We start from the raw sequence: 14,232 nt of genomic DNA, 5'->3' as shown, positions 1-14,232 counted from the left end.
TATGTGGGTGCTAAAAAAATTGAGCTCACAGAAATAGAGAGAGTAGAATTATGGTTATATAGTGCTCTACAGCACTGTAGGGTAAATATGGCTAACAGTAATCTATTGTGTATGTTCAAAATGCTAGAGGAGAGGATTTTGAACGTTCCAAACACAAAGAAATGACAAATGTTTGAGGTGACAGATATCCTAATTACCTTCATTTGATCATTACATACTGTAGACATGTATCAAAATACCATTCTGTACCCCATAAATATGTACGATTATTATGTGTCAACTAAAAATAAAAGGAAAAAAATAGTTAAGAGGATAAACTTTATGTTTTTTAAACCACAATTTAAGAATTTTCAAAATCCTCCCCTCATCCTGAAATGGACAATTATCATAAATGGAAAAATTATGACAGGGACTTTACTTGCAGGAGTAAGGCAGACTAGATACCCTGATTGACCCACTTACATAAATTTTTTTTTTTTTTTGCAACAGTCTCCCTCTGTCACCCCCAGCTAGAATGCAATGGCATCATCATAGCTCACTGCACCCTCAAACTTCTAAGCTCAAGCAATCCTCCTGCCTCAGCCTCCCAGGTAGCTAAGACTACAGGCATGCACCACCATGCTTGGCTAATTTTTTCTATGTGTATTTTTAGTTATCCATATAATTTCTTTCTATTTTTTTAGTAGAGATGGGGTCTCGCTTTTGCTCAGGCTGGTCTCGAACTCCTGACCTCGAGTGATCCTCCCGCCTCGGCATCTCCCAGAGTGCTTAGGATTACAGGGATGAGCCACCGCGCCCAGCCTCAGGCTGGTCTTGAACTCCTGAGCTCAAGAGATTCTCCTGCCTTGGCCTCCCAAAGTGCTACGATATAGGCATGAGCTGATGCACCTGGCCAATAAATGTATTTTAAAACATTTAAAATATACTCAGTGCCACGGCATTGAGAAAAGGTAGAATGGAGAAATCTTCCCTTAATATCCATTACCACAAACAAAGCTTCATTTGGTGTTTTTTTGTGGTTGTTGAATATACAGCACTGTAACACTGAAACAAACCGTGAGCTAGTGTTTAAAGTCATTCTAGATTAAGTAATGCCCTGATACACCTAAGGAATCAAAATACCTGCTGAAAACATTTTTAACCCAGGACTCAAAGATTTTCCACAAAGTTCTAAAGAAGACGATTTTATTATACATAGAGTAAAAAAAAGAAGCAGCAAGGCACCATAATAAGAGCTAGAAGAAACAAACAGCCCAAATCAAGTCTACAAAGATTTTAAGTATTGTTATCATAAGGTATAGAAAATAAAGAATGGGTGGCACATGGTAAACAAAAATCATAAAAAGTAGCTCCCCAAAGATATAAAAAAGAACTAAACCAAACCTCTAAAAATGGAAAACAAATTGGAATAAAAACCTCAGTAGATGAATTTCATAGCAAATTACACATAGCTAGAGTAACCAGAATTTTCCAGAATTACAAAGAAATAAAAACATATATAAAAATTAAGAGACAGAAGATAAAGCAAGAATGACCATCTAATTTGAGTTTCACAAGGTAGAAGAGGCCGGTCACAGTGGCTCATGCCTGTAATCCTAGCACTCTGTGAGGCCAAGGCGGGAGGACTGCTTGAGCTCTGGAGTTCCGAGACCAGCCTGAGCAAAAGTGAGTCCCTATCTCTACTAAAAATAGAAAAAATTAGCTGGGTGTGGTGGCATTTGCCTGTAGTTCCAGCTACTCAGGAGGCTGAGGAAGGAGGATCACCTGAGCCCAGGAGTTTGAGGTTGCAGTTGTAAGGTTTTTTGGATTGGCTGGTGCCAGAGATAGAAAGACGAGCAGAGTTGAAAGGGATAAGTAAAGAGGCTTTATTAGGGCACTCCTGGGTGGGGGTAATGGATCCCAAGAAAGGGGGTCCCGGGAGGAGGAGAGGGGGAGAGAGAGAGAGAGAGAGAGGGAGAGAGAGGGAGAGAGAGGGAGAGAGAGGGAGAGAGAGGGAGAGAGAGACCTGAGAAGTCGCATCGCCCAGAAGTCTGAGTAGGTTTATATATGCTTTTAGGGCTGGGGGTAGGGGTCTCTTTGGCAGGAAGATTTATGGTGGGGAGAGCAAGGAATTGTCCCTTGCAGTTTTAGCGTGGGTATTGAGAAATAGTAGGGGCCGGTGGTATGTGTGTACTCTAGGAACCGAGACTCTTATCAGGGTAACCATCCAGGTGTGGTTGTCCTTTAACTTAGCTGGGCCTTGCAGGCATTGTCCTTGGCAGGTCTCGTGGGCTTCTTCTTTTTCCATTAGGGAGAGGAGGGGTGCCCGCCACCAGCCTTACAGCAGTGAGCTATGACGATGCCACTGCACTCCAGCTGGAGTGACAGAGCAAGACTCAGTCTCAAAATAAAAATAAAAAAAAAGGTAGAAGAGAGAATGAAATAGGCAATTTTTGAAATAGGTAATTTTTGGCTGAGAATTTTTCTCAGCTGATGAAAGACATCAATCCACATATTCAGTAAGTCCAACAACTTCCATGCAGGACAGTTAGAAGTCAAAGATTCTCATACTAGATTAAAAACAAAATCCAAAAATACAATGTTTAAGGAGACATATAAAACATAAAGATACAAAGAGGTTGAATATAAAAGATGAAACAAACATATCCCTAGGCAAATAGTAGCCAAAATATTATTTACATAGCTATATTAATAGTAGCCAAAAATAGACTTTAAAGTAGAAAGTATCACTAAAGAGGGTCACTACATCATGGTAAGGGATGTTTTATCATAAAGCCATAATTCTAAATGTATAAGCATATAATAACATAGCCTCAAGATACATCAAACAAAAATTGAAGAAACTCTGAAAAATAGATAAATATATCACACTAGTTAATATTCAGAAGCACCTCCCCCTCAGTAACTGATAGATCAAGCACAGAAAATAATCAGTAAATAGAAGAATTAACAGTAAACAAGCTTCATCTAATACTGAAGAGTGCATCCCAGTAAAATTTATAAGCCTGAATTCTTTTTTTTTTGAGACAGAGTCTCACTTTGTTGCCCGGGCTAGAGTGAGTGCCGTGGCGTCAGCCTAGCTCACAGCAACCTCAAACTCCTGGGCTTAAGCGATCCTACTGCCTCAGCCTCCCGAGTAGCTGGGACTACAGGCATGCGCCACCATGCCCGGCTAATTTTTTCTATACATATTTTTAGCTGTCCAGATAATTTTTTTTATTTCTATTTTTAGTAGAGACGGGGTCTTGCTCAGGCTGGTCTTGAACTCCTGACCTCCAGCTATCCACCCACCTCGGCCTCCCAGAGGGCTAGGATTACAGGCTTGAGCCACCGAGCCCGGAGGTGTTTTTTTTTTTTTTGAGACAGAGTCTCACTCTGTTGCCCAGGCTAGAGTGAGTGCCGTGGCGTCAGCCCAGCTCACAGCAACCTCAAACTCCTGGGCTTAAGCGATCCTACTGCCTCAGCCTCCCCAGTAGCTGGGACTACAGGCATGCGCCACCATGCCCGGCTAATTTTTTCTATATATTTTTAACAGTCCAGATCATTTTTTTCTATTTTTAGTAGAGACAGGGTCTCGCTCTTGCTGAGGCTGGTCTCGAACTCCTGACCTTGAGCAATCCACCTGCCTCGGCCTCCCAGAGTGCTAGGATTACAGGCGTGAGCCACCGCGCCCGGCCAAGCCTGGATTCTTAAATTGCATTATACTCACAGGGAAAAAAAAAAAAAGTTTGTCCAAATAAAGTAGGAGGAAGATAATAAAGAGCAGAAATTAACGAAAGAAAACAATATTTGTTCTTTAAAAAGACAGTCAAGAAAAATTAATTAAAGCTTAATAATCCATAAAAAGAATTATCAGATGTCCATTAAGACTAGTGCTGAGTAGACACCACTGACTGCCTTCTATTGAGTATTTTATCACTATGTAAAAATTAACTTATAGAAAACTAATAGCAAATGCAAATGAACTCTGAACAACTGAGAAGTTATTTCTAACAGAGTAGAAAAGATAACCCCCAAACTTACAATCTATTATCCCAGGATATTAGTCAGTTTTACAGCTGTTAATAAATTCATTTAAATATTCCTTTGGCCAAAAAACATAACTATTTTCTTTAAAATTCTATTAGAAGCAGTTTTAACATCGTACTGGTTTCCTCAATCAATGATTTAAATAAAATCTTGGACTGCATTTGCATAATAGGTTTTTAATATTAAAAAAAGTTATGCTTTTGCATAGGGTTCAGGAAAGTTTTTCTGTAAAAAGCCAGAGACCAAATATTTTATGCTGTGTGGATCATATAGCTTGTGATGCAACTATTCAATTCTGCCTCTGTAAGCTCAAAAGCAGCCACACATGACATGTAAATGAATGGGTGCAGCTGTGTTCCAATAAAACTTCATTTACAAAAACAGGTGCTGTAGTTTGCTAACTCCTGCTTTAGCAGGACTAAAAAAAATGTCTGTAAACCTCTAGTAAGAAAGATTTAAAAAATAAGAATTTTTTCATTATAATTATCAAGAATAAAAGAAATATATCTACAGTTACTGGAGACATTTAGAAGAGGACAATATGAAAAATTTTGTGCCAATAAACTTGAAAATCTAGATGAAATGGACAAATTCCTACAAAAATATAGCTTCCTATAAATTAAGATAGAATAGAAAATCTGAACAATTCCATAACCTTTAAACTTTTTAAAGTAGTAGTTAAAAATCTTACCCCAAAGTCTACTACAAGTCCAGGCAATTTTAGCCACAATTCTACCACACGTTCAAGAAACAAATAATTCCAATCTTAGAGTAACTATTTTAGTGTACACAACAATTAGCGGGAACACACATTTTACAAGTCTGGAACTCATCAAAATCAGACAGAAACAATGTGAAAAAGGAAAACTACTCATGACTGCAGATGCAAACATTCTAAACTATATTAGCAAACCAAATGGTAACTTATACAATGGGATACATCATGACTAAACTGGATTTATCTCAGGAATGACAGAGTGGCTTAACATTAAAAAAAATCAATGTAATTTCCTACATTAACAGAAGGAGAAAAATAAAGACGGTCTCAAGTGATACAGAAAAATTATGTGAGAAGTCAACATCCATTTCAGAGGGAATTTCCTTAATGCTAAATTTTACCAAATAACATACTGGTTTGAATAGAAAAAAAAAAAAAAGCATCTTCTTCAGAACTAGGGATAAGTGAACCCTCTATTACCATTTCTACTCAATTGCCTTTTTTTTTTTTTGAGGTCCTGGCCAGCACTGTAAAGCAAGAACAAACGATCAAAATATAAGGATTGGAAAGGGAGAAACAAAACCATTACTATTTGCAGATAATATATTTGTTTTATGCAGAAAATGATAAAGAATCTATAGATAAATGTTTGAATGGATAACGGAATTAAGTAATATTACTGTATATGCAATGAGTATATACCAAAAATAAATTAGAAATTATACAATTTTAAGAAGGAAGAAAATCGTAATAGTACCAAAACGTATAAAGCACCTTGGGATAAATCTAACAAAAGACATGTAAGACTTTTACAGATAAATCTCTAAAAGTTTATTAATTCAATGTAATCCCTATCAAAATGCATTTTTCTTTAGAAGTCAACAAGCTGATTTTAGTTTATATGTAAGAGCAAAGGGTTATGAATAGCTATGACCCACCTGAATAATAAAAGGTGGGCAACTTTCCTTATTATTATAATGCTAAAGGAATCAAGAACAAATGGTAATAGTGGAGGAAGAGACAAACAGAAGTCTTTTGTAACAGAATGAGCATGGTCCATGGGTGGGAAGACGATGAAGTTTTCACTACATGGTTCTAAGACAAGTAATGATTGACACAAGAAAAATGAAACTGAACACTTATCTCACACCAACAAAAGTAAATTCCAAATAGATTAAAAATTAAATGTAAAACAAAAACTATAAAACTTTAAAGAGACAAACTATAAAAATATCTTTATGATTTGGGGCAGGGAAGAATTTTTTGAGCATAAACAACAAAAAGGAAAATAGTGATGAATTCAACTACATTAACTGGAAAATTAAAAAACAGACATACGTTATATCCTTGTTTTTTATACTTCACGTATATTTTACAAATACTTAATATTTAAATCAAACATATTCTAAAAATAATGTCTTTTTCACCTGTGATTGGCTTACAGCATATTTGCTGAACAATACATAACAATAAGCACATAGAAGGAAGAATAAATGAAGTATTTTGTTGGGATATTAGAATGCTGTGCTGCCGTTATTTCAGACAGCTATTTCTTTTCATTTGCTATAAGCTGTTAAGCTAGAAAACAGCAACATTTATGCTCTCTCTTTCTGCTTCAGATGCATGAACTATAGGGGAAAAAAATTCCAAAGCTAACACATCAAACGACTATACCTGTGATGAGTTTTACTATTCAGGTGGCTCAGTATAAGACATATTTTCTCCTCTGTGTTACCAAACCCAGAAAAAAATACCACTGATCTAGAATGTAATACAACTCTAAGCTACAAAAAGTTTTTGCTCACCAATGTATCCCCAGAGCTTAGGCTAATTCCTTGCACACAGTGTATGTTTAATAAATATTCTTCATAGAGAGAAAGCTATGACTTCCTATAAACATAAAGCTAAAGAAAAACGTATATATTTGTCTTTGCAGAAGAGGTGAGCTTAAAAAATAAAGGGTTCTGTGGTTAAATGATTAAGTATTTATACATCCAGGTAAAGTCACTTTTCTGTTTGGGAAAATGAAAACATTTCACAAAGTGACGTCAGTAATTCAAAGATTACATCAAATTTATATTATGAGAAAATGTGTGAGTTACTTATTTTAATTCTAACTAAATTGTCATTTGTTGACTCATAAGCCAATATATAAATTCTAATGAGGCCAAAAGAAAAGTCAAACTATTCATTTACAGTAATAACAAAAAAACTCACCTGGAATTTTGATTGTTCTACATTGACAGTTTGATTATTGAACTTAATGAATTCTAATGCTTAATCTTAAACAAAAACAACACACAACCAATTTTTATTTATTTATATTTATTTTTAGAGATAGGATCTCATTATGTTCCCCAGGCTGGAGGGCAGTGGCTATTCACTGGTATGATCATTGCACACAACAGTCTAGAATTCCTGACTTCAAGAGATTCTTCTGTCTCAGACTCCTGAGTAGCTGGGACCACAGGCATGCGTCATTGCACCTAGCCTAAACACTCAACTTTTAAATATTATATTCATTCAGTGTAACCACACTGATGCAGTTGTGGACTTCTCTCAAACCACTTCTAACAGTTTATATCCCAGAAATAATTTTTCTGCTATAACAGAAGAAATGACAGTCTTTTCCATAACTCTCCCATGGAAACCCTGCTAAAAAGAACCTTTTTAGTTGAGCTTAGTTTGCTGCTATAAGAGGGCTTCTCATACTTTAGCATAAATTCTGACTTTGGAAGACACCCCTTCTAGAATGTAGTTATAACCAAAAAGCAAGAGTAATAGAAAATTCTTACCAGAAAGATCCACCACAGCCTCATGACTGGAAACAGCTCCTTTCTCAATAAAAAGATCTCGAAAATATTCGCTATTAGCTGACAAAACAGATTTATGAGCTTTGTACTCTTCTCCTTCAATTAACAAAGTAACATCACAGAACTGGTTGGAAAGTCTCTGTTCATTCAGCTGTTTTAAGACAGCCTGACAATGTTTTGGAGAAGTACGTCTTACCACTCCTTTGGTGTCAACCTACCAAAAGAAGTTTGAGATCAAGAATTGTAGTATATATCATCTGTATTTTTTACCCTTAACAGACTTTGAAACAAGACACGCCACAGGATTCCCTTTGAACAGATATGAAGAAATAATCTGATATTCTTTGTTACCTGTGTATTTAAATAAAAAGATATGTTGTCCCTACTTTTTTCTGCCATGTTCACTCTACTTGACCTAATGAAAACCTGTATCTCACTTCTGGCTGTCTATCCTTACCGGTCAGCAATGTGATGATGTATGCAACTAAAGCAGGCAAAAAACAAAGAATTAGCCAGATTAACTTTATCTTGCTGCATGATCTAGAGACTGCTTCTAGAAATGTATTCTGTTCACTTGCACCAATACATCATTACAAAAGAAAGGAGGAGGAATAATTAACAATAAACCAACAGGTAACTAACTTCATTCTGAAGAAAATAACAGGAACATGTATGATAAATGAAGTGGCAGTATAGCTTATATAACAACATACTACATTATCCATTTTGTCTGATTCAATAAGAGCTACTTCAGGTCTATACCTGCTTAAATCTTCAATGTCATTGCCAATAGTCAAGCAGTCTTAATGGTCTGAGAAAAATAAAAGTCATCAAGACCGCAAATACTAGTACACTAATAGCGACAATCGTTAAAGCTGAATGGAAAGTACCACTTACAAATACAAGTTCATGTCTGGATACTGGCTTCTTTTTTGAAGGCTTGGAGGCTGTAGTTGGAGGTGAAGTAAAGTTGCTCAGGTCATCTTCTGATTCATTACTTTCTTCTCCAGATTCAAGGTCTAGTCCCAATTCTTCCAACATTTCTGAAGCATCTGATATTGGACGGGAGCGATCCAGTTTCTCCTGGCATTTGCTACACTGTTTAATATAATCTTTGACTTGTTTTAATATACCTACAATGAAAATAAAAATTATCAATTTACATATAATACTGTTCCTAATGGAAAACTGAAGAATATGGCATCTTAAAGTAAATTAAAAAATTGAAAAATATATTATAGCATTATTTAGTCTGTATACGCTAATGTATGTTCAAGTATCTATGTGCAGACACACTTATGTCCTGTAAAGCTGTGGTCTTCAACCTCTGGGTGGTGCAAAGTCTGTTAGGGACTGGGCTGTAGGGCTCCACCCCCTAACCCCCTCCAACCTGTGGAAAAACTGTCTTCCATGAAACTGGTCCCTGGTACCAAAAAGGTTGGGGACCACTGTTGTATGTGGAGTGAGTTCTTTAGAATGTAAGATATATTTTCAAAGATGTAAGGTTATAAATGATGATTCATTTCCACACTGAGGTACACTGTTTTGTTGTTGCTTCCTAGTTATTCATTTCCCCTACCATAAGATGATTAGATAGCCCCACTCTTTTACGTATGAGATGAAAAGTATTCATACAATAGAAACCATATGAAACTGCCAATATTCAACTGTTTTTGATTTAATTTTCTTTCTTTTTTTTTTGAGACAGTCTCACTCTGTTGCCTGGGCTAGAGTGCCGTGGCTTCAGCTTAGCTCACAGCAACCTCAAACTCCTGGGCTCAAGCAATCCTCCTGTCTCAGCCTCCCAAGTAGCTGGGACTACAGGCATGTGCCACCATGCCCGGCTAATTTTTTCTATGTATTTTTTAGTTGTCCAGCTAATTTTCTTTCTATTTTTACTAGAGACGGGGTCTCACTCTTGCTCAGGCTGGTCTTGAACTCCTGACCTCAAGCGATTGATCCTCTGCCTCGGCCTCCCAGAGTGCCAGGATTACTATAGGCCTGAGCCACTGCGCCCGGCCTGAACATAAGTCTTAAGGGTGTTTCAACCCATTCTCTGATCTTTGTCTCTTCTCCCAAAGAACAGCATGTCCCAGAGGGATACTGCTCTTTAACCTGAATTGCAGATGAAAAAAGGTGAAGCCAAGCTGTAGCCTAGAACAGGACTATTACCAAAACTTATAATAATCAGAGTTTGGCCAGGTACGGTGGCTCACATCTATAATCCCAGCACTTTCAGAGGCCAAGGTGGAAAGGTCACTTGAGGCCAGCACTTGAAGAACAGCCTGGCAATATAGCAAGACTGCGTCTCTAAAAAATATTTAAAAATTAGCTGGGTATGGTGGTGCATGCCTGTAGTCCCAACTACCTGGGAAGCTGAGGCAGACAGGAGGATTGCCTGAGCCCGGGCATTAGAGGTTGCAATGAACTATAATCAGGCCACTGCACTCCATCCTGGGTGACACAGTGAGATCCTGACAAATAAAATAAAATAAAATAGTAAAATATCTTTTGGTTTTGAAAGTTATGAAATTTTAGGGTTGTGTGAAGTAACAGCATATATAATCTAACAAAAGTTGATTGTACACAGGCCACTCACAAAAGCCTACTTTGGATTTTAACTTCTAGCTCAGCATGCTGGGGTAGGAGTAAGGGGGAAGGGGAGGAAGGCTTTATATACATACACACCTGCTATCACCCTTGTAAGACAAGAACAATTAATTCCCATTCTATAGGAGAACTGAACCCTAAGAGGCATGTAACTTGTCCAAAGTCAAATCTAGTAAAATGGCAGAGCTAGGCTTCCAGAACCCATGTGATTTTCTGTATGCTAAGATACACAGGAACATGTTTGCTCATCCTTGTGGCAGAAACTTGTCCCCCCACTGCCTCCAAATAAATACAAATGAAAAAGTTTATTATTAGCTAAAATGATACAGAGGTATATTATTCCTGCAAAGAGTTCTAATATGTCAGATTACACCAAGTTCCTTATACTCTCAATCTTCAGAAAGTACTCAAGCAAAATTCCTAAATTGTTTATGTCCTACACTTATTATACAGGTATACATTGAAATAATAAATTAAAAAAATTAAATTTTAGGTATATACAATTGGCATTATCATATGAGAAACTCTGACTTCTACCATAAAGAATCTGTTTAACCTAGGCATTTGCCAAATTTATTGGTTCACAGAAGACTTATTTTGGAAGGATTCAATAATGGGTCAGGGTTAAATAAAACTTATATAAGTAAAGCATTTACATGTGCCTACTTTAGAGACCAACAGAAGTTATATTCTAGTGTCTGAAAATATTAAAGTCAATAACAAACCTATTTCTGTATGAGGTACAGTAGCAGGTTTAAACAAATCAATAAAAAAGGCAGAATAGATATATATTTTATATACAGTTAAGAATAAATAGGATGATAAATTTCTGGAGATGAATAATGGTGATGGTTGCCCAACAATGTACTTAATGCCACTGAAATGTACACCTGAAATGGTAAATTGTGTTTGTATATTTTATCAAAACAGAATAAATGAGTATGTGAGAGGGAAATGAAATATGTAAACAAATATATATTTGTGTATGTATATGTGTGTGTGTGTGTGTGTGTGTATAGCGCTAGAGTGCAGTGGTGTCATTATAGCTCACTACAACCTCAAACGCCTGGACTCAAAGCTATCCTCCTGCCTTAGCCTCCCCAAGAGTTGGGACTACAGGTGTACACCACCAAGCCCAGCTAATTTTTCTTTTTTTTTGTAGAGATGGCGTCTCGCTCTTGCTCAGGCTGGTCTCAAACTCCTGACCTCAAGCGATCCTCCTGTCTCGGCTTCCCAGAGTGCTAGTATTTATTACACAGGTAAGCCATTGCGCCTGGCCTATTTAAGTATATTTCTTTTTTTTTTTTTTTTTTTGAGACAGAGTCTCACTCTGTTACCTGGGCTAGAGTGCCGTGGCATCAGCCTAGCTCACAGCAACCTCAAACTCCTGGGCTCAAGCAATCCTCCTGCCTCAGCCTCCCGAGTAGCTGGGACTACAGGCATGCACCACCATGCCCGGCTAATTTTTTCTATATATATTTTTAGATGTCCAGATAATTTCTTTCTATTTTTAGTAGAGACAGGGTCTCACTCTTGCTCAGGCTGGTCTCGAACTCCTGAACTCAAATGATCCACCCGCCTCGGCCTCCCAGAGGGCTAGGATTACAGGCGTGAGCCACCGCGCCCGGCCCCTATTTAAGTATATTTCTAAGTGAGAAATATATTTAGAAAATAAGGAGTACTGCTATGGAAATTCCCATGTCCAAAATAAACAAGGACAAAATGAATCAGTTTTTCCTAGTTAATCTTGGATGTATTTCTTTATTTATTCTTAAGAGGAAGGGTCTTACTCTATTGCCCGGGCTGAAGTGCAGTGGTGCAATCACTACCCGTTGCAACCTTGAACTTCTGGACTCAAGTAATCCTCCCACTCCAATCTCCTGGGTAGCTAGGACCACAGGCGTACACCACATCTGGCATATTTATTTTTATTTTCGTAGAAATAGGGTCTAGCTATGTTGCCCAGGCTGGTCTTGAACTTCAGACCTCAAATGATCCTCCTACCTTGGCCTCCCAAAAGTGCTTGGATTGCAGGCCACTGCATCTGGTCTTTTTAGATGTATTTCTGTGCATTTTATGATTCTACATATTAAGTATACTCTGGATACAACAGAGGTTTGATTAAAGTATTAACTGGCCGAGTTCAAATGGTATTGGAGAAACTACACAGAAAGCATTTGAACAAAGATGAAAAATGAATAAAAACTTCAGAAGAAATAATACAAATGTGCAATAATCAACTGTCTCAAAAATCACCTTATTATCACGGTTTATATCTTTTAAGTCAAGTGTAACTGTTTTGATGGGATCATTTTAAATATAGCTTTAGGGATTCAGAAATTTAGACCTCCTTAGTTCATCCAGAGTTGTGACTGATTCAAATTAACCATGCAAAAGATACTGATGTGTAAATACAGTTACTTTACTATTTTAAGAGTGGGGAAATACTGCAAGAGGTTGAAATTATTTATGCAGAAAAGTGATTCACTAACTAGCACTGTGACCATGGCCAAGTCACTGAACCTCTCACCTCTCTAAACCTCTTTGTGATCAACTGTAAAATGGAGATACGGTATTATACTTACCTAATACCATGTAAGTGCTATATAAATAGTTGTTATACTGTATCATTTAGGGAATAATGACAAGAAAAGAAAGTCTTTTCATGTTCATTACAGAAACAAGCATTCCTTTTTATATTTTACATCTGTGATTGGTTGAATCCACGATATGGGAAACTCACAAATACGGAGGGCCAACTGTATATGCTTCTGCATTCCATCTATTGTCACATAAAATGTCATGTAGCTTCTAAAAAAGTACTGTAGTGATGGTTCTGACTTACGATAGTCTGATATACAGTATTTTCATTTTATGATGATATAAAAGCAATTCTTATTCAGTAGAAGCTGTACTTCAAGTACCCATACAATCATTCTGTTTTTCTTTTCAGCATAGCATTCAACAAATTACATGAGATACAACATTCACCACTTTACGCTAAAATAGGTTTTGCATGAGATGGGCCCAACTGTAGGCCACGGTAAGTGCTTTGAGCACATTTAAAGTAGGCTAGGCTAAACTAGGATGTAGATTAGGTGTATTAAACAAATTTTTGACTTAACGATATACATAACCCCATCGTAAATTCAGAGAATGAGAGTGAAAAGACAGATAATGCTTTAGCCTTATAATGAAAGTAGTTTTAACCTTGTGGATACTCTGAAAGGATCTCAGGGCCTCCCTCTTCCAGGGGTTCTTCTACTTTAACAACAGCTGCTCTAGATGTTTAAGGATTTTGAATTTCTGCATAACTACAAATATCTTTCACTTTTAAATTACGTTAACATAAACATCATCTCAGTGTTTTTCTGTCTTTTGAGGCTCTGCATGCTTAAAAAAACCACCCCAAACTGGATATCATCCATAGATAATTTACAGCAAGAAAATTCTGAATACTAAACCCCATACAACACCATATAACAATGGTTAAGAAAAGTGTGAAATCCCAAACGAGAGCCTTGTGACCTTTGTTGTATTATTTAATCTCCTGGTGCTTTTAGTTTTTCCTTCTGTAAAACAGAGATATAAATATTTCCACCTCACAAAGTTTTCTGAAGATGAAATGAAAACAAAGTAGTTGCTCAAAACTATGTCTGCATACAAAAGGGTAACCAATGTCTGTATTTCCCACTAAAGCAATTATGCAAACAAACAAAAACCTAAAAAGAAAAACCAATGTTACCTATAGTTATGTTAATAATTATCTTTAACATGTCCTAAAGTATTAAAACTGAGACATTTGTTCAACAAAACAGCATCAGATCAAACCAATCCTAACAAAATACAGCTATTACTCCATGTTTTACTCTTCATAGTTGTGTCTCCTTAGAGGAATTTAATTCAGGTATTGGTTTAAACCAGAAGATGAATTAAAAGAAAGCATTTAAGAAAAATCTAGAACCGGACTGCTTTTGCAAACACAAAAGAATTCCCCAAGGAACAAAAGGACTGTTAAACAGTTCGTAAATGAATAGGCTTGATGACAAAGTTTAGAAACCA

General features: G+C 36.7%; 1 protein-coding gene across 1 annotated transcript in view; it reads right to left on the bottom strand.

Moving 5' to 3' along the window:
- Positions 1 to 14,232, bottom strand: part of ZBTB11 (zinc finger and BTB domain containing 11) — a 29,266-nt gene that overhangs the window by 13,375 nt on the left and 1,659 nt on the right. The window contains exons 2-3 of the mRNA XM_045540379.1: positions 8,458 to 8,693; positions 7,543 to 7,774 (exon numbers count right to left, since the gene is read on the bottom strand). Of these exons, the coding sequence (XP_045396335.1) occupies positions 7,543 to 7,774; positions 8,458 to 8,693 (468 nt within the window). The remainder of the gene's footprint in view (positions 1 to 7,542; positions 7,775 to 8,457; positions 8,694 to 14,232) is intronic.

The sequence above is a fragment of the Lemur catta genome, chromosome 1, assembly GCF_020740605.2.
Source record: "Lemur catta isolate mLemCat1 chromosome 1, mLemCat1.pri, whole genome shotgun sequence".
Lineage (NCBI taxonomy): Eukaryota > Metazoa > Chordata > Mammalia > Primates > Lemuridae > Lemur > Lemur catta.
Note: the sequence above shows the minus strand (reverse complement) of the source record. Positions and strands in the feature narration are given on the sequence as shown.